This window comes from Capra hircus, chromosome 7, assembly GCF_001704415.2.
Source record: "Capra hircus breed San Clemente chromosome 7, ASM170441v1, whole genome shotgun sequence".
Taxonomy (NCBI): domain Eukaryota; kingdom Metazoa; phylum Chordata; class Mammalia; order Artiodactyla; family Bovidae; genus Capra; species Capra hircus.
The window spans coordinates 49,164,474-49,191,393 of NC_030814.1; the positions used below are offsets into that span (position 1 = coordinate 49,164,474).

General features: G+C 42.1%; 1 protein-coding gene across 2 annotated transcripts in view; it reads left to right on the forward strand.

Moving 5' to 3' along the window:
* The window catches only part of PDE6A (phosphodiesterase 6A), a 77,193-nt gene that overhangs the window by 17,611 nt on the left and 32,662 nt on the right, over nt 1-26,920 (forward strand). For both annotated transcript variants that reach the window (XM_005683158.3, XM_005683159.3), the window contains 6 exons: nt 5,461-5,535; nt 13,384-13,448; nt 18,598-18,664; nt 22,683-22,730; nt 25,227-25,376; nt 25,914-26,057. In XM_005683158.3, coding sequence (XP_005683215.1) covers nt 5,461-5,535; nt 13,384-13,448; nt 18,598-18,664; nt 22,683-22,730; nt 25,227-25,376; nt 25,914-26,057 — 549 coding nt within the window. The remainder of the gene's footprint in view (nt 1-5,460; nt 5,536-13,383; nt 13,449-18,597; nt 18,665-22,682; nt 22,731-25,226; nt 25,377-25,913; nt 26,058-26,920) is intronic.

The window sequence follows — 26,920 nt, forward strand, 5'->3', positions numbered from 1 at the left end:
TCTACAAACATAATTCCATAGTAGTACATGTGGATTTTTAAATAATATATGTATATATAACAAACACAGAGAGAAAAGCACTATTACAGGAAAATAGTTCAGTGAATTATCACGAAGTGAACATTCCACTTAACTACCACCAAGATTAAGGAATAGAACATTACTGGCCCCTCAGAAACCCCTTTCTTACCTCTCTCTAGTAACTCCCATTCCTTCCTCCCAAAAGGTAACCACTTTCTGACCTTTAAAGCCATGTTAGCTTTTCCTAATTTTGAAATTCATATAAATGGAATTATACTCTTCTGTGTCTGACTTCTTTTGATCAAAATTTGGGCTGTAAGATTCATTCTTATTGCTCATCATAGTCATCAATTTTCATTAATTAGTTCATTAATGTTCATTCTTGTAGAATATTCCATTATATGAGTAATCCACAAAGTATTTATTTATTCTACCACTGATAGACATTTGAATTTTCCAGTTTGGGCTTTTATGAATATTGCTATCATAAACACTCTAGTACATATTTTTTCAGTACACATATATATTCTATGGTTCCTCTTTCTATAATCTGCTTTATTTCTTGATTTTTCAGTTAATCCCTATTTTGTACATGCCCATTTATTTTTGTTTGAACACTAGAAATCTGTATAAAATGTTTTAGAGATGATTTGAAACTCTTGGCAATGCTGTATTCCTCCAAAGGGCATTTATGTTACTTCTGGTTATAAGTTGAGACAAAGGCAGAGTATCTGAGTCTAATCGAGGACTGAGCCAATTTGAAGCTGGTCTTCAGTTTTTGTGAGGGTTATTCTGTTTTTGATTTACTTTAACTATTAGAGTATAAATCTTTAGGAAGGACCAGCTAGAAACCTGGGTTGTTTTCAAGGATGCCTCCTTTTAGGTAGGTCCTGAATTTCAACCTTGTCCTACTAGCCAAGAAGGTCTACTGAAAGCTTTGCGCACCTTTCCAGTTGCTCCACAACATCTTTGGTGTCAGTAAGAGGAAAAGTTGAATCAGGCATCAGGCTCATATCTCTGGGCTTCCCTTCTCTGTGAGATCTTGGCCCATCAAATTATTGCTGCCTTGCCAGCGCTATGATTCCTTCACGTAAATGTTTATATACACATACACACATACATATACACAGTCCAGATTTCATGATAATTCTCAGTTGGCGGATTGGTTTGAAACAGACTGGCTACCATTGGTAGTAGTAGAAATCCTCTTTCTTTGTTCTTTAGTCCACATAGATTTACCTCATCTTTAAAAATAGTATGGGTATACCATAATTAATTTATCCTTTCCCCTATTTCTGGGCATTTAAATCATTTCTGGATAGTCTTGCAATTAAAGGCAATGCTGTAATGAACAACCTTGGAGTTAAATTCCTGCCCACTTGACAGAGACTATCTATAGAACAAAGGTGTAGAAGTAGATTACTAAGAAAAAATTTTTATTTCGCTTTCCCCAAATTTTCCCTCTAAAGGCTAAATCATTTAATACTCCCACTTGCACTGCATGAGAGTTCCCTTCCTCCAAACTCCTGCCCCCAATTCTGTGTATCATAAATCTTTTTTATTTTTCCTACTTAAACCAGCAAAAAATGTTATTATTCTTTTTTTCTAATTGTTTTTTTCCCACTGATTATCATAGAAGGGTAAATATATTTTATATATTTATTTGTAATTAACTTTTCTTTTTACATATATTGCCCAAGTTTTTCTGTGCAATATATTGCCCATTTTTCCACCTTTAAAATTGAATTCTTTGTCTATATCTTATTGAAATATGAGTGCTTTATATTATATCTGGAGAAGGAAATGGCAATCCACTCCAGTACTACTGCCTGGAAAATCCCATGGACAGAGGAGCTTGGTAGGCTACAGTCCATGGGGTCGCAAAGAGTCAGACATGACTGAGCGACTTCACTTTCACTTATATGGATTATGTATCTGTCACCTGTGGGTTATATTTTAACTTTGTCTATGGCATCTTTCATCATACAGAAGATTTAAATTTTATGGCTTCTGTGTTTTGAATTTTGTTTAAGAAAGACTTCCTCAACCTTAATATTATAGTCTGAAATAACCTGATGTGCTTTGATTAATATATTTTCATCTTTTACTCATCTTGAAATTATTAATATGTTATAAGGTAGGGATAAATTTTGTGATGTCCTCATAATTTCCCATTTAAAGAATAGTCCACCCTTTCTCTACTGTTTTGAAATGCCACCATTTTGATATGCCATTTTACAATATATCAGATTTTCATATATTCGTGGGTTTATTATTCTGATTTTTGACTTTAAAATAGCTCCCTAAGTGACTCTGGCGCAGTTGAGTCATATACTGATTTCAGGGAACTTCTGGTATTAGTGCAGCCGTCCCTTTGATTTTGGTAAATTCCTGAATCAAATATTTTGCCAAACATGGCTAAATCCAGCAATAACACTGATACTCCTTCAGCAAGCACTAAATGAATTCATATAAATGAATGGTTCTTTTTTTTAATTAATTTATCTTTCATTGAAGGATAATTGCTTTACAGAATTTTGTTGTTTTCTGTCAAATCAGCCATAGGTACACATATATTCCCTCCCTTTTGAACCTCCCTCCCATCTCCTGTCCCATCCCACCCCTCTAGATTGATACAGAGCCCCTATTTGAGTTTCCTGAGCCATACAGCAAATTCCCATTGGCTATCTATTTTACATATGGTAATGTGAGTTCCGTGTTACTCTTTCCATGCATCTCACCCTCCCCTCCCCTCTCCCCATGTCCATAAATCTATTCTCTATGTCTGTTTCTCCACTGCTGCCCTGTAAATAAATTCTTCAGGATCATTTTTCCAGATTCCGTATATATGTGTTAGAAAACGATATTCATCTTTCTCCTTCTGACTCACTTCACCCTGTATTATAGGTTCTAGGTTCATCCACCTCATCAGAACTGACTCAAATGCATTCTTTTTATGGCTGAGTAATATTCCATTGTGTATATATACCACCAATTCTTTATCCATTCGTCTGTCGATGCACATCTAGGTTGCTTCCATGTTTTAGCTATGTAAATAGTGCTGCAGTGAACAATGGGATACATGTGTCTTTTTAAATTTTGGTTTCCTCAGGGTATATGCCTAGGAGTGGGATTGTTGGGTCATATGGTGGTTTTCTTCCTAGTTTTTAAAGGAATCTCCCTATATCTTCCATGTGGGAATGGTTCTTTTCTAATCAGAAGAATTTCTGAGTAGTTGAATTCAAGAGTCCATTTTAAGGTGCTCAGTTTTTATTTTAAAAGATCAAAACACAGCTCTGAGCTGCAGCATTCTGCCCTCTGTTTCTTTTGAACTCTCCCTCAAAAGGGAAAGTCACATTTAAGTGAGAATATCCTGATGTAGTCATCCCCAATAGATGGAACAATCTAGCAATTAGAAGTGGGTTGGGTTGCCTATAATCACTCTAAGAACTGGTTCTCTTCCCCCTCCCCCGCCACCTTGCCCTACCCTAGATAGCTAAATTCTTAACTGAAGTATTGACTTTGTGAAAAATGTCAATAAAGGCCACTGAATTGTACACTTAAGTTGGGCAAGTCACATGGTGTATGAATTATATCTCAGGAAGGCTGTTTAGAAATGAAAGAGAGACAAAGACAGAGGAAGGCAGGCACAGACATGCCCCACATTCCAGCCCACACTTTGTTGACATCTGCTTCTCCTCAGGACAGTCTTCAAAACCATGCAGTGTTTGACCTTGACAGTGTCAGCCTGATATCCTTCTTCTGGTCTCCTCTAACATTTGTGTTCTCTTTTTATTACTGTTTTGATTCTTACCCTGGCTACCTTATTAAAGTCACTCAAAGGCTTAGTTGTCTCCTCCATGAGATAGTAGATTCCTCTGGGCATGAACCCTACCTTGTCTCTATCCAGCACGAAGCATGCTGTGGAGCTTAGGTAGGTCCCCAGCTCTCATTTTCACCCAGAACTGAATTGCTTCCTGTTGTCGATAGTCAAGAGGAAGAGTCCACCTGGGCAGAAGGGTGAGGATGTGAAATGTGAATTTCATGTGGACTTCATTTCCCATCTGCTTGCCCTCTGGATGGTATAAGAGCAGACAAACCACCACGACAAATGTTTTCAAATGAGAGAGAGAGAGAGTCCAAGAAGCAGAGCGGCTTGACATCCTGCCCATGGTAACCCAGAGTGAGTGGATCACTGTGTCTAAACATAGCAGATAGGTGAACAGAGAGGCTCTGGAGGACAGAGACCTCCTCCTCAGGCCCAGATTTGGCCCAACCCAAGTGTGCAGGAGCATGTGTTGTAGAAAAGCCAGAGGAGAAGCAGCAAGGAAGCCTGTGTGGCGTCCTAGTCAGTTTCTTCTCCTGGGGCTGCGTGACCATGCAGAGCCTTTGCTGACCCTTTTCTCTCCTCTCTCTGCCCCTGTCTTTGCCAGTTATCTTACAGATATCATCCTTTCCTGTTGAAGCTCAGATAAAGGTCTATCTGTCCATATTTGGCACCATTGTTTCCCTTTCCTTATTTGGAAAAAAATTTTTTTTATTATGAAAGCCATACATTTTATTAAGGAAGAATTGCTAAATAATCTCATTCCAATCCTCACGAGGAAATCATTTGTTAATGCTTTGTTGTGAATTCTTTGAGAGCATTTTCTATATAGGGTTAAACCATTGGGGATCACATGATCTATGTATCTTTATCACTTCACATTTTTTACTCATTGATGTATCATGGACATCTTTTTAATCAATACATACACATCTGTAATATGCTTGTTACTAGATGTATCAAAATTGATTTAATAAGTATCCTCCTTTTGAATACTTCGTGCTCAGTCACTAAGTCATATCCAACTCTTTGTGAATCTATGGAGTGTAGCCCTCCAGGCTCCTCTGTCCATGAGGCTCTCCAGGCAAGAATACTGGAGTGGGTTGCCATTTCCTATTCCATGGGACTCTTCCTGACCTACGGATTAAACCCATGTTTCCTTCATTGTAGGCAGATTCTTTACCATTGTGCCATCGTAGGTTTTTTCTAATTTTTCACCACTATAAATGATACTGTAAGCTATTGTTCTAGCTAAACATTTGATCACATGTTTAGCAGGTATGTAAGGTAAATTTCTTGGCCATAGAGTCCCCTTTCTCCTTCTCATGTCCCACAGCAGAAGAAGTATGCGGTTGCTCTTGCTCACCTCCCAATTCTTGGTTATTGATTAGACAGATCCAGTTCTGATAATACTGATATATTTCAAAGCACAGACATAATTGACTTTTTCCAAGTCTAGGGAATCTTGCAGCCCTGCCAAGCTTAGGTTCCACTGAGTTCTTCCCATCTTCCAAATTTCAGTGATAGATGACTCACCCAGGTGAGTCTGCTTTTCTTAATCTCCTTTTTTGATCTGCTTTCAAGACGCATAATTATTGTTTTTCTCATCCTAGGAATTTTTTGACGTGTGGCCAGTCCTGATGGGTGAGGCTCCACCCTACGCTGGTCCCAGGACTCCGGATGGAAGGGTAGGTCTCCCTCTGGCCTGCTCAGTATGAACAAATGTTTAATGAAATATAATGTAAGACACTGTAGGCCCTGCTGAAGTTTCTCTACCACTTAGGTATTTACCTCTTCTGGGTTGGGTCGTCACTGTTGAAATTATGGTAATTCCTCATGATTGCTCAAGCCCTGTATTTTGCAAGGTGTTTTAATATCTCCCTGGAGTTTCACAACAACCTGATGGGAGTGACAGAAGAGGAAAACTATTCTTATTCCATAGATGGGGAAAGAAGTCCAGAAAGATCAAGCAACCTGCTTAAGGATTCACTCAGCAGAACTGTAGACTATTAAAGCTGTATGTAAATAATTCAGTGTATGTGGATAATCTCAAAATCTAATCTAGATGTACACGTTGATAGCTGGAAGTTCATTTCCAGTCAATAGATAAATATGTTTAGCTATGAAAGTTTTTTAATTCTTTATTTCCAACAAATGTCTAGATTCTCAGATTCTTTTGAAAAGGTGGCAGATCATTCAAAACTGCACAGCTCCCCCACCCCCATCCCACAGGTTAAATTTGACTGGAGCTGAGTAGCAGCTGCCTCCTTGCAACCTGGCCTGAGCTCCCTAGTTTGCCACAGTCCCCCTGACTCCCTCTTGTGAACCCCTGGCTGCCTCCTCTCGTTTTGTTTCTGTTAGGTCTCCCTTGGCATTTCAGTGTATGACCTCTGGCCTCCTACTATTGCTACATTTTAAAGATGAGACATAAACACTTTGGAGAAGCTGTAATGAAATATGTGGGGATGCAAAGATGAAGCAGGGTAAACAGACCTGGCACTCCAATGGCCTAGAGAACCTGTGGAATGACTTTAGCAGAGGCCACAGAGAATAAGTAAGCAGCATGGCTATATCCTGAGCTGAGCTTTAGTCCAGTCATCTCACAAAACCTTCCAGGCTGTCCGACACGGTACACCATTTCTGCTAGGAGGCCTGATTCCCCCTAGCCAACACTAACACTACCCAAAATAAAGGACAGTGTGTGTGTGTGTGTGTGTGTGTGTGTGAGAGAGAGAGAGAGAGAGAGAGAGAGAGAGAGAGAGAGAGAGAGAGAGAGAGAGAGAGAGAGAGAGAGACTTTATTCAACCTTAATTCAAACTCTAGGTATTCAGAATTAACACCCTGGCTGTGAGCTTCATATACACACCAAAAAAGATTTCAGCCTTGGAATCGACAATGTCTGCTGTGCTTTATCCAAAATGACCTTTATAATCTGCCGCTGTCCAGTTTCAAACTACTATTTTGCCCATACAGTTTCATGTTTTTATTTTGGAGGACTAAGTCTGCAAGTCCAACATCATGTGCTACTATCAGAAAACTGTTTGGGGACATTTTTCCTTTTTAAATACAGCTTGCTGTATTGGCATAGTTGAGATGTTACTACTGAGTTTTCATCAGATTCACATATGAGCTGGTTTTGTTTCTTCCAGAAATTTAGAATTTTAGGAACTAGGGTAGAGACCATTCTAGCTTTCAGACTCCACCAACCTCAATTAATTTCAGTTTCCTGGGCTGCTTTATGAGCTGAGCCCTGTGGTCAGAGGTCATCTCCAACTCCAGAAGGCCTAGAAAAATATCAGGCCTTATCTAACTTATCTGGTTCTTCACTCTTGAGGATCCCTATCTTTAAGATTGAACTGAAGATGGGGGAGAATACATATGTATATGTTTGACTGAGGCCATTTGCTGTCCAGTTGAAACTATCACATTGTTAATCGGCTATGCTGCTACTGCTGCTAAGTCACTTCAGTCGTTTCCGACTCTGTGAGACCCCATAGATGGCAGCCCACCAGGCTCCCCCGTCCCTGGGATTCTCCAGGCAAGAACAGTGGAGTGGGTTGCCATTTCCTTCTCCAATGCAGGAAAGTGAAAAGTGAAAGTGAAGTCGCTCAGTCATGTCCGACTCTTAGCGACCCCATGGACTGCAGCGCACCAGGCTCCTCCGTCCATGGGATTTTCCAGGCAAGAGTACTGGAGTGGGTAAATAAAAGGTTTTTATGTTGTTGTTTTTTGTTAAAAAGATTGAACTGAAGAGGACATTTTCTCACTAAGCTCCCGGCCTAAAAGGGATGCTCATCATCTGATCACTTCAGAAGCTTTAGTTTCACTGAGGTGACCAGCACATTCATGGGCAAAGCTTTTCTTCCCCAAACCCTCCTCCACCTCATGCAGCAATGACTTAGTCCTTGCAAGAGTGTGAGATGTTAGGTTGCAATGGAAAAGGCCAGAAGACAAAGAACTTTGGTCTTAGTGGGTTGCTAGCCTGTAGGGTGAGCTTGGTCAAATAACCCCTTAGGGTCTCCACTTTCTCTTCTATGGAATGCTATCACCGAGTTTATCTCCAAAGGCAGTTTGATGTTTAGGACACAGCTGGTGAGGAAAACACACAGACGCCTGAGCCAGGGCCCAGACACAGCAGGACAGGACTGGACAAAAGCAGATCTTCTGGAAAGAGCATAGGGTGAAGGGAAAAAGACTAAATTCAGGTCTCTGCTCCAGCAGCTGCCCGTGTAGCCTTGGGTACCTCTCTCAGCCTCCCCTTCCTCATCTGGAACACCCAGGTAATCAAGCTGACCTAATCAAGCTGACCTAGGCAGGCCATCGGAGAAGGCAATGGCACCCCACTCCAGTACTCTTGGCTGGAAACTCCCATGGACAGAGGAGCCCGGTAGGCCGCAGTCCATGGGGTCGCGAAGAGTCGGACACGACTGAGCGAATTTACTTTCACTTTTCACCTTCATGCACTGGAGAAGGAAATGGCAACCCACTCCACTGTTCTTGCCTGAAGAATCCCAGGGACGGTGGAGCCTGGTGGGCTGCCATCTATGGGGTCGCACAGAGTCGGACACGACTGAAGCGACTTAGCAGCTTAGCAGGAGGCAGGCCATGGTAGCTAAAGTGAATCGACTTGGTAGGCACTCCGACAACCACGGCAACGTAAGTCTCACTCTCTGCCGGCCACTTCACCTGGAGTCTGTCATATACTCTTCTCATCAGCTTATGGAGGAGGTATCCAAGTAGCTCAGCGGTAAAGAGTCTGCCTGACAAGCAGGAGACATGAGTTCAATCCCTGGGTCAGGAAGATCCCCTGGAGAAGAAAATGGCAACCTACTCCAGTATTCTTGCCTGGGAAATCCCTTGGACAGAGGCGCCTGGCAGGCTACAGTCCGTGGGGCAAGAGTTGTATACCGATTGAGCGACTAAACAGCAACAACATTCTTTTTATGTCTATTGGATAGCAGAGGACATTAAAGGCTTAAAGGGGAAAAACCATTTACACAGTTTCAAACCCTGGATACTTTTATTTCAGGTAACTATCATTGCAATCATGCTCCTTAACATCCCCTGTTGCCTTCTAACATCACTCTCACAATTGATCTGCCATGTTCACGCTGGAAACACAGTTTCTGTCTGGATTTTGACAAATTAACCTCCCTGAATCTTGGGTCTGAAGCTCTGCCAAAGCAGCTATACCTCACTTCATCTCCTTTTAAAAATAAAGCATTGTATGTGTGTGTGCTTTCATTATGAAAAACAGCTACATAGGCTTCATGAAAAAAACAAAAATGGCACTTCTTTTAAAACTGGTATATTTCCATGCATGATGATCTGGCTCTGGCTATATCTGGCTCTCTCAAAGACCCTGTGTTACAGTGTCAGCTGCTTAGGTGCAAGGTGACAAAGGCCCTCATTGATGGCTTAGTTTTGATTTTCCAAAAGCGGGTAGACTCCTACATGAATATGGCCTTGAAAGTAACTTGGCTGAGCTACAGTGTGTGGAAAAAGTTTTATTTATCTAGAGAACACTGATTTTTCTGTTGCTGTCTGTGAAGGTAAAACTGAGTCTTACGTAAGTTTAAAAGAAAAAAGACCATCTCTCATCTTTCTGAAGGAACCTGGTAGAGACCTCTGGAGAGGGCAGTCTACCAGGCCCAGAGAGCCAGCAGGTTGCCTGGGGAGCAGTGAACAGCCCAGGTCCAAGGACAGATGACCCTGAAGCAAGAAAGCCATCTCCCCAGCCAGAGGAAACAGCTCTGCCAAAGGCCCAACAGATTTCTAGAACTGCCCATAGGATATGACTTCATAGTTTTAAAATGTTCTTAGCACAGTTTGTTTATATTTACTGAAAAAGTAATACATGAGAACAGAGAAGAGCTCACATCATACAAAAGGGCACAGTACAGAAATCTAGCCTGCCTTGAAGCAGCTAGGCAGCCACTATGAGTGGTCTATCTTTCTCAAATATCTATGGATATTTCTGTATGCACATAAACAAGCTGGGTTTGGAAAAGGCAGAGGAACCAGAGATCAAATTGCCAGCATTCATTGGATAATAGGGATTCCCAGGTGGCACTAGTGATAAAGAATCTGCTTGCCAATGCAGGAGACATAAGAGACAAGGGTTTGATCCCTGTATTGGGAAGATCCCCTGAGGGAGGGCATGGCAACCCACTCCAGTATTCTTGCCTGGAGAATCCCATGGACAGACGAGCCTGAAGGGCTATAGTCCATAGGACTGCAAAGAGTTGGACATGACTGAGGCAACTTAGCACTGGATCATAGAGAAAGCAAGGGAATTCCAAAAAAAATCTACTTCTGCTTCATTGACTACACTTAAGCCTTTTTCTATATGGATCACAACAAACTGTGGAAAATTCTTAAAGAGATGGGAATACCAGACCACTTTACCTGCCTCCTAAGAAACCTGTATGCAGGTCAAGAAGCAACAGTTAGAAGTGGACATGGAACAATGGACTGGTTCAAAATTGGGAAAGGAGTACATCAAGGCTGTATACTGTTACCCTGCTTATTTAACTTTTAGGCAGAGTAATCCTGGGCTCAATGAATCACAAGCTGGAATCAAGATTGCCAAGAGAAATATCAACAACCTTAAATATGCAGATGATACCACTCTAATGGCAGAAAGTGATGAGGAACTGAAGAGCCTCTTGATAAGGGTAATAGAGAAGAGTGGAAAAGCTGGCTTAAAACTCAGCATACAAAAAACTAAGATCGTGGCATCCGGTCCCATAATTTCATGGTGAGTAGAAGGGGAAAAAGTAGAAGCAGTGACAAATTTTATTTTCTTGGGCTCCAAAATCACTTCAGATGGTGACTGCAGCCATGAAATTAAAAGATGCTTGCTCTTTGGAAGAAAAGCTATGACAAACCTAGACAGCATATTAAAAAGCAGAGGCATTACTTTGCTGACAAAGGTTCATATAGTCAAAGCTATGGTTTTTCTAGTAGTCAGGTATGGATGTGAGAGTTGGACCATAAAGAAAGTTGAACGCCAAAGAACTGACGCTTTCAAATTGTGGTGCTGGAGAAGACTTTTGACCATCCCTTGGACTGCAAGGAGATCATTCCAGTCAATCCTAAAGGAAATCAACCTTGAATATTCATTGTAAGGACTGATGCTAAAGCTGAAGCCCCAGTACTCTGGCCACCTGATACAAAAAGCCAACTCATTGGAAAGACCCTGATGCCAAGAAAGATTGAAGACAAGAAGAGAAGAGGGCAACAGTGGATGAGATGGTTAGATAGCATCACCGACTCAATGGTCATGAATGTGAGCAAAATCCAGGAGATAGTGAAGGACAGGAAAGCCTGGCATGCTGCAGTCTGTGGGGTCTCAAAGAGTTGGACATAACTTAGTGACCGAACAACAACAAATGTATGTATTCCACCACCACCCTCCTTGACAAATGTGATGATTCTATTTTGTGCCTTACTTTTCCACCTGAGAATATTTGGCACCTTTCCCTATCAGCACAGATACAACTCTGGAGACAAGCACCCACTACGCACAGGCACTGTTTTTTAATCATCTCCAAGGGCTGGACATCAGCTATCTCTAGGCTTTTTAAAGCAGTCTGGCTGAGAGCCCTAGGTGGGGAAAACAATGCTTTTACCTACATTTGGGTCTATATCTATAGGGTTTATTAGCATATGTAGAATTACTGAGTCAAAGAATATGTGCATTTTAATCTATAAGAGGCTATTCATGCTTACTATCCACCTACAGTCTTAGACTCAAAGCTGGAATGGGCTTTATGGATTCCCCAGTGCTTTAAATTCCCAGATTATCTTTAGAATCCTAGGTTCCCACAGTGGCTGCCTCAGCGAGGGGTGAATGGGGCAATAGAGGACAGGCAGCAAGGGAGAACCCAGAGATGCAGGAGCTCGAGGTACCGGACTCTGCACCCATCAGGGTGGCATTGCTTTCCTCTGCTTTCTAGGAGTAGGGCCTATGCTTTGTGAGGAGAAAGAGTTCTGCAACTTGATACTGGCAATAAACAAGTACTACCCATCTTACAGCTGGGCCCAGAGAGGACACCAAGTGGAACCAAGACCAGAGCCTGAGTCTTTGCACTAAAGATCTATTCCTGACTCCATTTCATCGTGCTGCGGGGGGCACCTGGCCTCCCCCTGCATGCTTCCCGCTGCAGGGAGTTCCTACCTACCCTGGAGCAGCCATGGGTGCTCTGAAAGGGCACAGTCACTGTAACTGCTTCCAATGCTGAGCATTGAGGGGCAGAGTGTCTCCTTCTCCCTCATGATCCTGCAGGTCACAATTGCCTATCAACTAGGTACCTTGACTAGATGAGGAATTTCTATTTGTGGATGTTCTAGGTCAGGTGGCCTGAGTGGGCTCAGATATCTACATTTTAAATTCTAGGGCGATACTTCTCAAAATGCCTGGATTAAGGAATAATTTTTTAAAATTTCTAATTCATTTTGGACTAATACTTTTCAAGATATGATAAAGGTCTATATTTGAAAAAAATGTCTTCTAAAAATTTTAGAAGACATACAAAATGTTGTCTTTTAAAAATTATTAGTTTCAGCAGACATAACATAACTCAGTCAAATTGCTGTAAAACTTTCTAAATGCTGACTGCTAATTTCTGCTTTTATCTCATCATGGAATAGTAATAAATAGTGTAGACACTGGTACCAATCCAGGGGCCACACTTTGAGTAACCTTGTTCTAGGTGAGGGTGATATGGAGAGGAACACACTATTTAAGCCGATGACCCTTAAGTGACACAGCAGAAAGAGCTCTCGGCCTGGAGTCAAGGGCCTAGGTTCTAATCCTAGTTCACTGTCTTATAATAAATGTGTCCTTTCCCCTCTCTGGGTCTCAGCTTTTGAATTTGTAAAATGCTAACATGCCTACCACATGTAGGTGTTTAGACATTTTAATAAGGTAATGGATTTTTCCCCAATTACATTTTTCATGTAATTGAACAGATCTACTGTAAGAGAATGGGGGTTTTAATGGTGCAAGGAGGTAGGAAGGATGGAGGAGGTGGAAAGTGAGTGGGACGCATAGGGCATGATTGGGAAGGCAAGTCTGAAAGAGCTGACGAAGTAGAGAGGAGCTGAGTGAAGGAGGAAGGGGCTGTGACCGTGAAGCTGACTCCGCATGGAGGATGGCTGGGTTAATGATGATGCTAATGGGACAGGAGCCCCCTTCCATCTTCTTCTCTCACTAGACTCCAGCAGTAATCTTTTCTCCTTGTACTGAACCCCCAGGCCCCCTCGGAACACTTCCTACTCCTTTTTGAAGCCCCAGATCCCAGCCCCTGCCTGGCCACTGTGAGCTGGCTCCAAGGAAGAGCAGGATGAATCTTGAGACTCAGCTGACAGTGAGCTCCAGGGGCACTGGGACACGGCCTCAGAGGGCCAGGCCAGTGCTTCTGGAAAACCACAGGGCACAGGGGGAAGAACAAAGCCTTTCTCAAGGACATACTCCTGCTGGAGTTCTGTCTCAGACTCTGAAAGTATGTATTTCTCTCTCTTCTGCCTAGGAAATCAACTTTTACAAGGTAATTGACTACATCCTGCATGGCAAAGAAGACATCAAAGTCATCCCGTAAGTTTCTTCTCCAAACGTGCAGAATTGCAGGCGCATTCGTGTCCATAACACACTCATTCAAAAATCAACGCTAACCAAACCCAAGAAGGCCACACACTCAGGGAGAGCAACAAAGAGACAATGCGAAAGGGTGGCAAAGATCATGCAGGCTGGAAAAGGAGGCTGGATTCTTAGTCAGCTGCTGTGAGTTCAAATCCCAAGTCCAGTTTAGTAAGTGGCCTCTCTATGGAATGAGACCATGGATCTGATCAGTGCTTTTCAATGGTTTTCTGTGGAGGCACATCTGGGGCCTAAGGCAGAGGGTGAGGGAAAGGCAGGAAGTTAGTAAAGGAAGTGATTCAGCCCCCAGGGAAGGCTTACTCTCTAGTGTCTGTTTTTTTTCTGGTTGTACCATGTGGGGTCTTAGTTCCCCAGAGATTGAATCTGCGCCCTCATCAGGGACAGCTCAGAGTCCTAACCACTAGACCACCAGCGAATTCCCCTCTAATGTCTTATGTGATCAAGGAGGATAATGAAAAGGCTGAAATCCCAGAGGGTGAGGCCTACCTACAGGTGGTGGGGCCTCAAAGTCCATTTTAAGATTCCAACAGTCAAGAAAGTTTTGCATGTAAGCTTGAACTTTTTGGCCAGGAGAGCATGCCCCAAAACTCAGTTGGCTTTTTACCTATTCGAATCCTCTGTGAGTGCCAGGAGCCATGCCCACAGTTCTATCTGAGGCTTGGCACTTTCCCAAGTGAACTTCAGACTCCTTGAGGCCAGAATCAGCCTCGGTGGAGAGCCTCACCTTTCCTCCCATTTCTGGTTCAAATGAAGAGATTTATTGCAAGTCACCTCAATCCTTAAACAGTGGGTATGAGAGGTCTCAACTGTTGTCAAAGAATTTTGATAATGCTGTCACTCAGATAAGCCAGTTCTCTGGTTTATCTTTTCCTGATGAGGGATGAAAGATTGCTTTAAGTTCCGGAGTTTCTGAGTTTTCTCTGTTCAGTCCTGTTTACACAACAACTAAGTCTTTTCTAAATTCATTTCTTTTTCTTTTTTTTCTTGTCAACGACATACTCTGCCCCCATCCTGTTTTCTGACCCCTTCTCTAGAGGTGCCGGTTTACCAGACTCATTGTCTGTGTTCGGAGTTATCACAGGTCCCAGCATTCCCCATTTCACCACTTCTCACCAAGCATCACATCCTCTAGTCTCTGATAACATCCACCTCGCTGCCTTCTACAGTGGGGCTGTATCCACACTGAATTTGATACAAATTCCCAGAAGTAACTTCAAGAGATTATACTATGATGCAACACCAAAACAAAAAGCAGCTTTGAATGGCACAAAGAGACAGGAGAAAGAAGCGCGGTGTGATAAACCCTGAATCTAGATGCCAAGAGAGCTCTGTCGATATTCATGCAGAATTTCAAGTTCATAAAGCTTTGTATCACAGATTGACTGGCAGAATATTATCTTTCTCAGGTGCGTATAAGAAACGGTTCTTGGGAATTTCCTGGAAGTCCAGTGGTTAGGACTCTGCACTTACAAAGCAGGGCTCAGGCAGTTTAGATCCCACAGGCTGGGTTCTTCTAAGAACGGATGAGTTCCAAGATATATTGATATATGAAGAAGTACCATATATCCTCTTTACAAGAGACCTATCTAAAAGATCACACAGAGAAAATGAAAGAATGAACAAAAGATATGCCTCGAAAATGATAATCAAAAGAAAACTGATGTAACTATGTTACTATCGGATTAAAATAGGAGTCAAGGTACACATTAGTAAAGATAGTCACTTCTTAATGATAAAGGGGTCAATTCAACTTGACTTTCTGGGAAGAATTTACACATGTGTATATACTTAATAACGTGGCCTCAAAAAGAAAGCAAAAACTGACAGAAACTTAAGAATTTATAGACAAATTCATGTTTGCTAATTGATACAGCAGACTAAAATAAACAGAATAGAGAATATTTAAATAAGATAATTGCCAAACAATCTCATGGATATATACATTAATAAAACATGACATCTCACACCCGAACTATAGAACACTCAGTCTTTTCAAGAATACTTGTTTCTTTATCATAACTGGTGATATAACAGACCATAAAACAAACCTCAAATGATTGAAATCATACAGAAATGTCACAATGAAAATATGCTAGAAACTAATAACAAAGAGCTAATTAGGAAAAAAAATCTTCATATGCTTGGAAACTAGAAACCACTTTTATAAAAAAAAAAAAGGAATACACTTCCATATGATCCATGGGTAAAAGGAGAACTCAAGGAAATTATTATATTTTCTGAACTGAAAAGAACAACAATATCACATGATATGTTATAAAACCAATGTGATGCAGTGAAATCATACCTAAGGTGAAATTTACAGTATTACACTTTCATACTAGAAAATAAAAAATAAAGTAATAAACTGTGTACCAAAATTATATCAGCCAGGGTCCCAACAGATACTAGGTGTCACGTATAAATCAGGGTATTTCAGGACTTCCCTGGTGGTCCAGCGGCTCAGACTCTACGCCCCCAATGCAGGGGGCCTGTGTTTGATCCTGGTCAGGGGACTAGATCCCACATGCCGCAACTAAAAGTTTGAATGCTGCAACTAAAGATTCTGTGTACCACCACTACGACCAAGCACAGTCAAAAAATTTTTTTCATCAGGGTAAATCAAGGAGGGTTTATTTACAAAGGGATGAATTACAGAGGTGTGTGTGGGTGGAATGAAGGAAACCAACCACAAGAGAATATTTTAGTAGTAAAGTTGTAAGCACTTCTGGGCCCCAGGGAAATTTCTAGAATGTGGTGAGGGGAAACTGTCATGTAAAGCAGGCTATCATTAGAGAAGCGCAGACAAAACAAACTCAGAGCAACGCTGTCGGGAGAACCCAAGGAAATAAATGGCCTGACCTTCCTGTTCTACCGCCCTGCAGTTTTGGCCAGGTCTCCGCTCCAGTTTAAACTCAGTCAGAAGCTAGAAGGCCAGACACCCTGCTGATGAAATCCACACAGACTGGCCTCCCGTGACAGGGAGGAGCAGGTTGGAAGTGGCTCTGGAAGGGCAGATAGGAGCTATCCATCACATGATCTCAAGAAACTAACAACAAACAAGCATACCCTTCTAAAATAATAAAGATAAGCCCAGAAATTAATTAAATATTAACAAAATATTGAACAAATGCCAAAAGTTTTTTTTCTTGGACAGATTAATAAAATTGATGAATTTCTGGCAAGACTGAGCAAGAAAAATAGGAACTCGAATGAACTGTATTAGAAAGGAAAAGGGGAATAACCACAATCATACAGACACTAACAGGATACCATAAAAGGATATTATGCCCAGAATATTTTAAATCTAGATGAAAGAGGCAAATTCCTATAAAAATAAAACCTACTACATATAAATCACAAAAAAATAGAAAATCACAATAGTCTTATAACAGTAATTAAAACCCTTCCACAAAGACATTTCAGGCTCACATGCCTTCAGAGATGAGTTTTACTAAATATTTAAGGAAGAAATAACACAATTCTCATACAAATTATCCAAGAGAATAGAGAAAAAAGAAGTGACTAGTATAAACTTGACACCAAAACTCAACAAAGTCTGTATGAAAGAGGAAAATTCATACCAAGCTTACTTGTGAACCTAGATGCAAAGATCCTAAAAAAATTTTAGCAGATAATAACTAAAAAGGGTTATGCATCATGACCCAATTGAGTTTATTCCAGGAATGCAAGGCTAACATTAGAACAATCAATCTATAAAATCTGTCACATTAACAGAAACATGTTATAATTATTTCCATAGAGAACTTTATTAACCTTAAAAAAATATATTTTTTAATGTCTGAAAATACTAAAGCATTGACAGAGACATGGAGCAAAGGCAACTCTAATATACCACCGATGGTAGTGCAGATTGGATTTTAGAAAACAATTTGGCTTTCTCAAGTAAAGTTGAGATATGCACATCTTATGACCCAGTATTTCTACTCCAGAAATACCATGTGGAACTGAGAGCACGCATATACCAGAGAGCTGGAAGCAGCAATATTCATATTAGACTCACACTAAGGGGAATGTCCATCAACAGTTGAATGCATAAATTATATACAAGCTTACAAGGAAAAATCGTTTAAGTCTATCAAACAAATGAATTATAGCAACATGAAAAAGAAGTCCAACAAAATAATGCATGTACATTGAATGAGTCTACCTGAATGAAGTTGAAAAATATGTGAAACAGGGCACAGGAAACCAGGTGGTAAAGCTCCACAGAAAGCAAGAATCCTAAAGCTGAGACAACCATTCCCTTTGGGGTTCAGGAGAAGGTTGTGAGTGGGAGGGGCAGGTTAGGGATTTCCAAGATGCCGACAGGTTGTTCGAGTTTCATAGGTATAGTTCCATAGGTGTTCACTTCCAAACAACTGAAGTTCTTAATACATTTTTCTCTGTATTTTTAGCAATAAACAAGTAAAAATATACCATATAAAATAAATATATAAATCTAAATTGTGATATTGCTGTGTATGTTAGTCACTCAGTCGTGTCTGACTCTTTGCAGTCCCATGGACTGTAGCCTGCCAGGTTCCTCTGTCCATGGAATTTTCCAGGCAAGAATACTGGAATGGGTTGCCATTCCCTTCTTCATGGGATCTTTCTGATCCAGGAATCAAACCTGGGTCTCCTGCAATGCAGGCAGGAGAGTCACTGGGAATCTGAGTCACTTGGGAATGAGGGATAAATAAGTATGTAAAGCTCCTAGCTTAGTGCTTGGCATGTGGTAGCAGCTCATCCTAGGTGGGTTTCCCTCACTCTATACAGTATTGAGCAACTCACTCTACATAAGGACTGGTGGAGGGAAATAATGGCGTCCGGTTTTGCTCAGCAGCCAATAACCATCTGTTGGATCAATTTGTCTCTTAGAGAGCATGAAATCCATAAAACTGATTTATGACTTTTTTTTCAATGTCTACATTTGGACATTAAGATGCTTAGCCAAGATTTGGGGCTTGATCTTGGTGGGGGTGGTACTTGGAGCCACCAGAGGGAAGAGGGAGGGTAAGATCCAGTTTCAAGTTTTTAGTCCATCTGTCCCCACCTTAAAAGTCACCACTGTCTTTGGTCTTGACAGGAATCCACCTCCAGACCACTGGGCTTTAGTGAGCGGTCTCCCCACTTATGTTGCCCAAAATGGCCTGGTAAGTAATATAACGTTGAAGGGGGAGAGTTTTGAATCAGTTTTTGAATCATTCTTCTTAATGTTGAAGAGTGAAGGGATTTCAGATCAAGAGAGTGGGAACAACTATGGGGAGTATGGATCTCTCAAAGCCTGATTCTCTCGTTCCTCAACTCACCTAATGGCTGGGCCAAGGGGATGTGCAGAGAATTGACATTTGAAGAAACAAGAGACAGAGAAGTGTAAGTCTCCCTGACAACCAAAGATACTTATGCAAATATCAGGGATAATGTCACGACTGGCTGGTCCACGAGGCTCACCACAGAGCAAGACCCAGCCTCTTATCCCAGAGACCTGGTTGCCCCTCCCAAGCCCCCATTCCTGCCACATTTCTAACCACACAGCGGAGCTCAAATGCTCTGTCTCCCACATGCCCTACCCACAGGGTCCAGGGGAGAGTGACAGCATCCCCTGCCCTCGAGAGAAGGGCCACGGGTGTTAGCAGCACATCACCCCCGAATTTGAGGCTGCTCATCTCTGTGTCCTCTCCCAGGCACACACTACACAGTGCTGTTCATGTGTCATCACCCCCGAATTTGAGGCTGCTCATCTCTGCGTCCTCTCCCAGGCACACACTACACAGTGCTGTTCATGTGTCATCACCACCGAATTTGAGGCTGCTCATCTCTGCGTCCTCTCCCAGGCACACACTACACAGTGCTGTTCATGTGTCAGGGTGTTTATTCACTGGGCATTCCTGTGTGCCAGGGGCTGCAGTTGGCTGTGGGGATACAAAGACAGATGAATCAAATAATTTCTGTCCTGAAGCTCACCATCAGATGAGAGATATCTTTATGAACAGATGTTTATATTATAATGCAATAGGGTCACAATAGAGATATACATGATATATTCTAGGAACACAAAGGCGGGGGGCGGAGCATCTAAACCAGCCTTTACTTTCCAGGGTGTTTTGGTATGAGTTGAGTTTTAAAATAAATAGGGGTAAGGCAGGTAGGGACCAGGAAGCAACATAGTGGAGAAAACAACAAGGGCCAACAACTCTAGCCTGGAGATTGGGAGCAACATGGTGTGTGCAGTTTGGAGTAGCTGGAGTGTTAGGTTTGAGACAGGAAGATGGCAAGAGGTGAGGCTTGAGAGGGACAAAGGGAGGGGCCAGATGACAGCAGCTTTGGATGCTAGATCGAGGGTGGAACTTTAATCCACAGGTGACAGATTTTTAAGTAAGAGGTTGACACAATAAATTTCACTTTAGAAAGAAAATTCTGAAAGCTCCCTGGAAAATAGATCTGGAGAGACTTAAGATTGGAAGCAGAGAGAAAAGAATGTCGTCACAAACAAGTGCTGATGAACATCTCAACAAAGGCAGAGGCAGTAAAGAACAGTAAACTGCCACAGCGTGCTGATGATAAGCCAGGCAGTAAATACATTTGGTCATTTAATACTCACGACTCAAACAAAGATGAGGTGGAGAGAGGAAGATCAGAACTCAGATCTAACAGTGGAGGGCTTTGTGACTGACTGTGAGCAGAGAGACAGGGAGAGGAGAGTCAAAGCCAGCTTCAGATTTCTAGACTGGATGCATAATGCTGCCACCAGGTTGGGATGTTACCTGCTGAGATCAGTTTCAGGTAAGGTGTGACAGAGACTTTTTTCAAGAGTAGGTGTCCAGCAAGTAGCTAGAGAGATGACTCTGCTGCTGCGGAGCTAGATAAGGGATGAAGACGGAGATTTGTGTCAACAAAAGGTAGAGATTCATACTGACTACAATGCAGAAGATAATATGGTAGAGAAAATATTATAATCCTTGACCATTTTGCACCCAGTAGCAGACGGTACTTGAAACCATGAGTGTGGATAAAGTTACCAGGGAGAGTGAGAGGAACTCAATTAGGATATTGGAGGATGCCAGCATTTAAAGACTGGGTGGCGGAAGAAGAGTGTGTGAAGGAAAATTGGTAGAAGGGTTCAGAAGTGTCTGGAGACCCAGGAGTGGGCACTGTCATGGAAACCAAGGGAGTGGAAAATTTCAATAGAGAGGATACCAAATGCAACTAAAGTGATCCAGTGAGATAAGAGCTGAAAATCTCCAATGGGTTTGGCAATTAGGAGGTCATTGACATCCCTAATGAGAACAGGCTTGGTGGTAAGGTGGCGGGATAGGAGGGTGGGGGACAGAAACCAGCAGGTGGTCTTCTGAGGTGTGGGTGGGTAATGAGAAAGTAGAGAATGCAAGAGAAGAAAGAGAAGACCTGGATGGTTACTACTGGGTAGGCCAAAAAGTTCATTTAGGTTTTCTGCAACATCTTATGGAAAAATCTGAACAGTGGCCCCATGGGCAGGGCTCTGGAGGATCAGATAAGCATCACTGGCGCAGTAGAGTAAACTGGCCTAGCTGTCAGGAGAGAAATTTTGCAACATGCAACCAGAGCTACAGCACTTTTTATTTCTTCATCTGCTGTGACATTTATACCACAAGGAAAAACTCTTGCCCAGCAAAACAAATATAATCATTTCAAAGATGTTTACTGTAGCATTATTTACATTAATTAAAAACTGGACATAATCCAATCTGAACAAAAGGGGGAAAGAACATGGAACACCTTACTATAAAGCTACAGTAACCAAAACAGTGTGGTGTCAGTACAAAGACAGACTTATAGATCAATGGGACAGGATAAAAAGTCCAGAAATACACCCACAAGCTATGGCCAATTAATCTACGACAAAGGAGGCAAAAATATACAGTGGAGAAAAGACAGCCTCTTCAATAAGTGGTGCTGGGAAACTGGACAGCTATGTGTAAAAGAGTGAAATTAGAACATTCTCTGACACCATGTACAAAAATAAACTCAAAATGAATTAAAAACCTAAATGTAGGACCAGACTCTATTAAACTCCTAGAGGAAAACAGAGGCAGACCACTATCCGACATAAATCACACCAATATCTTTTTAGATCCACCTCCCAAAGAAATGCAAATAGAAGCAAAAATAAATAAATGAGACCTAATTAAACTTAAAAGCTTTTGTGTAGCTAAGGTAACCACAAACAGAACAAAAAGAAAACTCACAGAATAGAGAAAATATTTGCAAAGTAACCAACAAAGGATTAATCTCCAAAACTTACAGAAAGTTCATACAGATCTATATCCAAAAGAAAGGACGACGCAATCAAAAACTCAGCAGAAGATTCTAAACAGGTATTTCTCCAAAGAAAGTATACAGATGGCCAAAAACATATGCTCAACATGACTAATTATTAGATAAATGCAAATCAAAACTACAATGAGGTTATCACCTCACACTAGTCAGTACGGCCATCATCAAAAAGTCTACAAACAATAAATTAGATTCCACATATAAGTGATTATATGTGATGCTACAAAGCACATGCTATCAGGTATGTATGGAATCTAAAGAAAGAGACACAAATGAACTTATACACAAAGCAGAAACAGACTCATAGACTTAGAAAACAAACTTATTGTTACGTAAAGGGGAAAGGTATTGGGCGGGGGGAGGGATAAATTCGGAGGTACAGATTAATATATAGACTCTACTATATATAAAATAGATAATCAACAATGATCTACTGTATAGCACAGGGAACTCTACACACACTCCGTAATAACCTATATGGGAAAAACATCTGGGAAAGAATAGGTCTATGGATATTTAACTGAAAAATGAAATATGAAAAAAAAGCTAATGTAAAAAAAGAAAATGGGACACTATACAGCTTTTAAAAATGACAAACTGTAGCCTTAACTTTCTCAAAGCTTAGAAATGACTCAGAAGTAAGGCAAATGGTAAGAAGTCATGTTTATAAGGCAGCGTTCCTGTTCAGGAACCTCAGTTAATAATTCAAAACCATCATGAGCATGTCTACCTAATGAAAAGAATGTGAGTGCCGTGGGGCAGGGATGTGGTATTTTTGAAAATAGCATGCCCAGGGCCCTCAATGTGTACTCTATCAAGTCTAAGCAAAACTCCATTATTCCTCTTCACGGCTTTCAGATTTGCAACATCATGAACGCGCCTGCAGAGGACTTTTTTGCATTCCAGGTAAGTCATTTTTCACTTGCTCTCTTAGTTATATGGTATTTTTCCCTGCAAGGAGGATTAGAATACATTAAAATCCATCTACTTTATTGGGAGGCAATCTCAATAAAGTGAAAATGTGAGTGGAAAAATGTCATGTGACAATGGAAGTGGGGAGAGAATTAATTTGGTGAATGCCAAGGTTCCATTTGGTTTTAAGGTTTATAGCCTTTGCTTTCTGGCCTCAGGACCTTTGCTTATGCAGTTCTCTCTCTCACTACCATCTCTTGCCCAGATGCCCTCTGCCCTTCAATGACAGACTCAATGCTATGAAACTTTTATGAAGTTTTATTCTGCTTCCCCTGGCTGAGTATCATTTCTGTCTCCTTAAGATGATCACAGAATCTTGTTTACTATTCCATTTGATGTTATCTGTGTGTCTTTTTAAAAAATTGTTTGTGGAGGGCACAGTCTGGGCCAGGCATTGGCACAATGCCACACTGGCTACAGAGGTGGACCAGACAGGTATGGTCTACGTTTGCCAGGAGCTCATGATCGCATGGGGAGAGAGACATGTGGCGTGCTGGCCAGGAGGAAGGTAGAGGGGGAATCTCAGGGGGGCCTGAGTTCATCTAGAAGGAATCAAGGAAAGTGTCCTTGAGAAAGCACATTTGGACAGTAAACAATGAAGAGAGGACTGCAGGAAAGAGAAGGCTTGTGGAAGGAAGAGTAGACCAGTGAACCTGAGGGGAGAGTGGCAGGAGGAAATTCTAGAAAGGGAGACAGAGGCCAGGCCACCCAGGGCCTGGAAGGCCATGCCAAGGAGTTTGCCTTTGTCACTCCGTTTCCCTTACCTCATATTTTATGTTCCTTCCTTGCCTTTTAGACTAATTCTTCTTGGCAAAAATTGGCTTCCTTAGGTCAAAGGTTGTGGCTTATCTTTCTTAACATCTTCAGCTGCAGGTGCCCTGTCAATATTTTGAGTTTAGCATGCTAGATCCGCAGAAAACAAATCATGAGCGGTCAGAAAATAATGAAGAAGGAAATAAAAGTGACTCATATAAAAATTAGTGGCTTATGTGTTTACTCCTTAAAGAACATTATGAAAAACCTTGGAGAGAATATCCTTCCAAGGTTAAAACTCTATGTCTTGTGTTGTGATGTTGACCATATCAGTATGACAAGGCTGATTGTTGCTGACAGTTGCTACCATGATTATAACCAAAAGAGAACTTGGTCTTTACCCAAGTCACCTGATTACAGTTTACTCATATTCATAAATCAAATCTGATCCTGTTTTTAGATTATAGTCTTCTATCTCCACAAAGTAGCCCAAGTGATGTTTTTAAAAAACATAGGTTGTCTCAAATAACTTCTCTCCTTAAAAATCTTTAATGCTTTCCCATTTCACTCTTGATAAAATCTGCCTCCTTATCAGGGGCTTCAGAGGGAAAGGACTCCCCCAAGGTGAGGAAGAGAGTGGGGAGGAAGGCAGGCCTTAAACTCGTTTCCTGACTGACAGCCCTGCGCCCTTTGGACTCTGTTCTTCATCCCTCTGGAGTCACCCTCCTACCAGGTGCTAAGTTCCAGTGTTACAGAAATAATAACAACCATCATCTTTCCACCTTCAAAACCTGTGAACACCTGAGCTGGAAGACCCTCCGGCTCCAGGAAACCTTTCTTGACTTCCTTCCCTTCCCTGGCTCCCACAGTACCTGAGAGAATGTCCTGCGTGCCATCCGATGGCCTGCTTACCTTCCAGATGATGGGCAACTTGAGAACAACACCTGTGCCTTACTTGCCTTGGTCTCCTCAGATTCTAGCTCTTGCACGTTGTAAAACACTTGATAAATCTTTAATGAATCCGTGGGAAAAGAGCCTAGAAAGTATCTAGTCTAGTTATTCCCATTTCTATAGATGATGGAAGTGGGGGTGAAATAGGAAATGACTCACAAAGAGCACCTTCTAATTGACCAGGAAATTTCACCTCTATTTTCCCATTTGTCCCATGAAGCACATGCTCTTACTACCATCCCCATGTATAGATGAGAAAATTGAGGCCCATGGAGATAAAATGACATGCCAAAAGGAACACAGACAGGCAGATCGGCAGTCAAAAGGTGCAGGTTATATCTACTTGATGAGTTCAAAGTTACAAGTATCACCAGGGCCCCTGCTAAGCCAGTCCTCCACAGTCAGCTCCAGTATCTGAAAGGGAAACACTGCCTCCCTGTATTGGTTGTGGGCAACCTTAGAGCCAGCAACACACAATTCACTGCCTGGCACATAACGGCCCTGATATCTTAGGAAAGAAATGGTATTGCTATTTGGCTTATGGAGCTCCCAACAGATGGGCAAAACTGCTCGTGGCGTTTGGTGACTAAAACCAGGCATAATCCAACAAGGTCTAACTTCCTGCCACCCCCTTGGCCAAGCAGGGTCACAACACGGCATGAAATCCATCATGGATGTCTCTGTAGCCTGGTACCCGGGCAACTTATTCTGGCTCTTCTCTTGCAGAAAGAGCCTCTGGATGAGTCCGGATGGATGATTAAAAATGTCCTTTCTATGCCAATTGTGAACAAGAAGGAAGAAATTGTTGGGGTGGCCACGTTTTACAATCGCAAAGATGGGAAACCCTTTGATGAAATGGATGAGACCCTCATGGAGGTATGGTTTTTAAGGAGGCTTCTGGATGTGGGATTCTCAGGGGTGACTCTGAACGTGGGACTTCCAGAGCCACGTGGTGGAGACCTAGCACACTGCCGTCCCAGCCCTGGATGGATGGGGGCTCACCTTGTAGATACTTTCCTGACCGAATGTTTTTGTTTGGCTGTCCTCCTGCATTCCCTTCTTTAAAAATTAGCAAGCTTTACCTTTTAGAGAAGCTTTAAGTTCACAGTAAAGTTGGGCAGAAAGCACAGAGTTCATTTACATGCTCTGTCTCCACATAGGGACAACACATTCCCTTTTTGTGAAGCTGTTATGCGTGAGGATGACACTTTGTACTAGAGCTTTACTCAAAGTGTATTCTCATCCATCATTTTATCTTATCCTCACAGCATCCCTTTGAGGAGGCCAGCGCACAGCTAACCACACCTGTTTTACAGCTGAGAAGATAGAGGCTTAGAGAGTCTTGCCCCAAGTTACAGAGAAAGGACCAGAGCAGAACGTTCTCCCTCTGACTCTTCCTTTCTCTCCTTTCAGTCTTTGGCTCAGTTCCTGGGCTGGTCTGTCTTAAATCCTGACACTTACGAGTCGATGAACAAACTTGAAAACAGGAAGGATATTTTCCAAGACATGGTGAAATACCACGTGAAGTGCGACAATGAAGAAATCCAGACAATCTTGGTGGGTAGTGGTTTTTCCCTGTTTCTCCTCAAGAAAAGGCTGTTCTGGGAACAGCTGTCCCTCCCAGGGTTCAGCTCAGTTCAGTCGCTCAGTTGTGTCTGACTCTTTGCAACCCCATGAACCGCAGCACACCAGGCCTCCATGTCCATCACCAACTCCCAGAGTCCACCCAAACCCATGTCCATTGAGTCAGTGATGCCATCCAACCATCTTATGCTCTGTTGTCCCCTTCTCCTCCTGCCCTCAATCTTTCCCAGCATCAGGGTCTTTTCAAATGAGTCAGCTCTTCACATCAGGTGGCCCAAGTATTGGAGTTTCAGCTTCAACATCAGTCCTTCCAATGAACACCCAGGACTGATCTCCTTTAGGATGGACTGGTTGGATCTCCTTGCAGTCCAAGGGACTCTCAAGTTCAGTTCAGTTCAGTTCAGTTCAGTCACTCAGTCGTGTCCAACTCTTTGCGATCCCATGAATTGCAGCATGCCAGTCCTCTCTATCCATCACCAACTCCCGGTGTTCACTCAGACTCATGTCCATCGAGTCGGTGATGCCATCCAGCCATCTCATCCTCAGTCGTCCCCTTCTCCTCCTGCCCCCAGTCCCTCCCAGCATCAGAGTCTTTTCCAATGAGTCAACTCTTCGCATGAGGTGGCCAAAGTACTGGAGCTTCAGCTTTAGCATCATTCCTTCCAAAGAAATCCCAGAGCTGATCTCCTTTAGGATGGACTGGTTGGATCTCCTTGCAGTCCAAGGGACTCTCAAGAGTCTTCTCCAACACCACAGTTCAAAAGCATCAATTCTTCAGCGCTCAGCTTTCTTCATTACCTCAGTCTTAAAACCATGCCTTGGCTTAACAGCTCTAG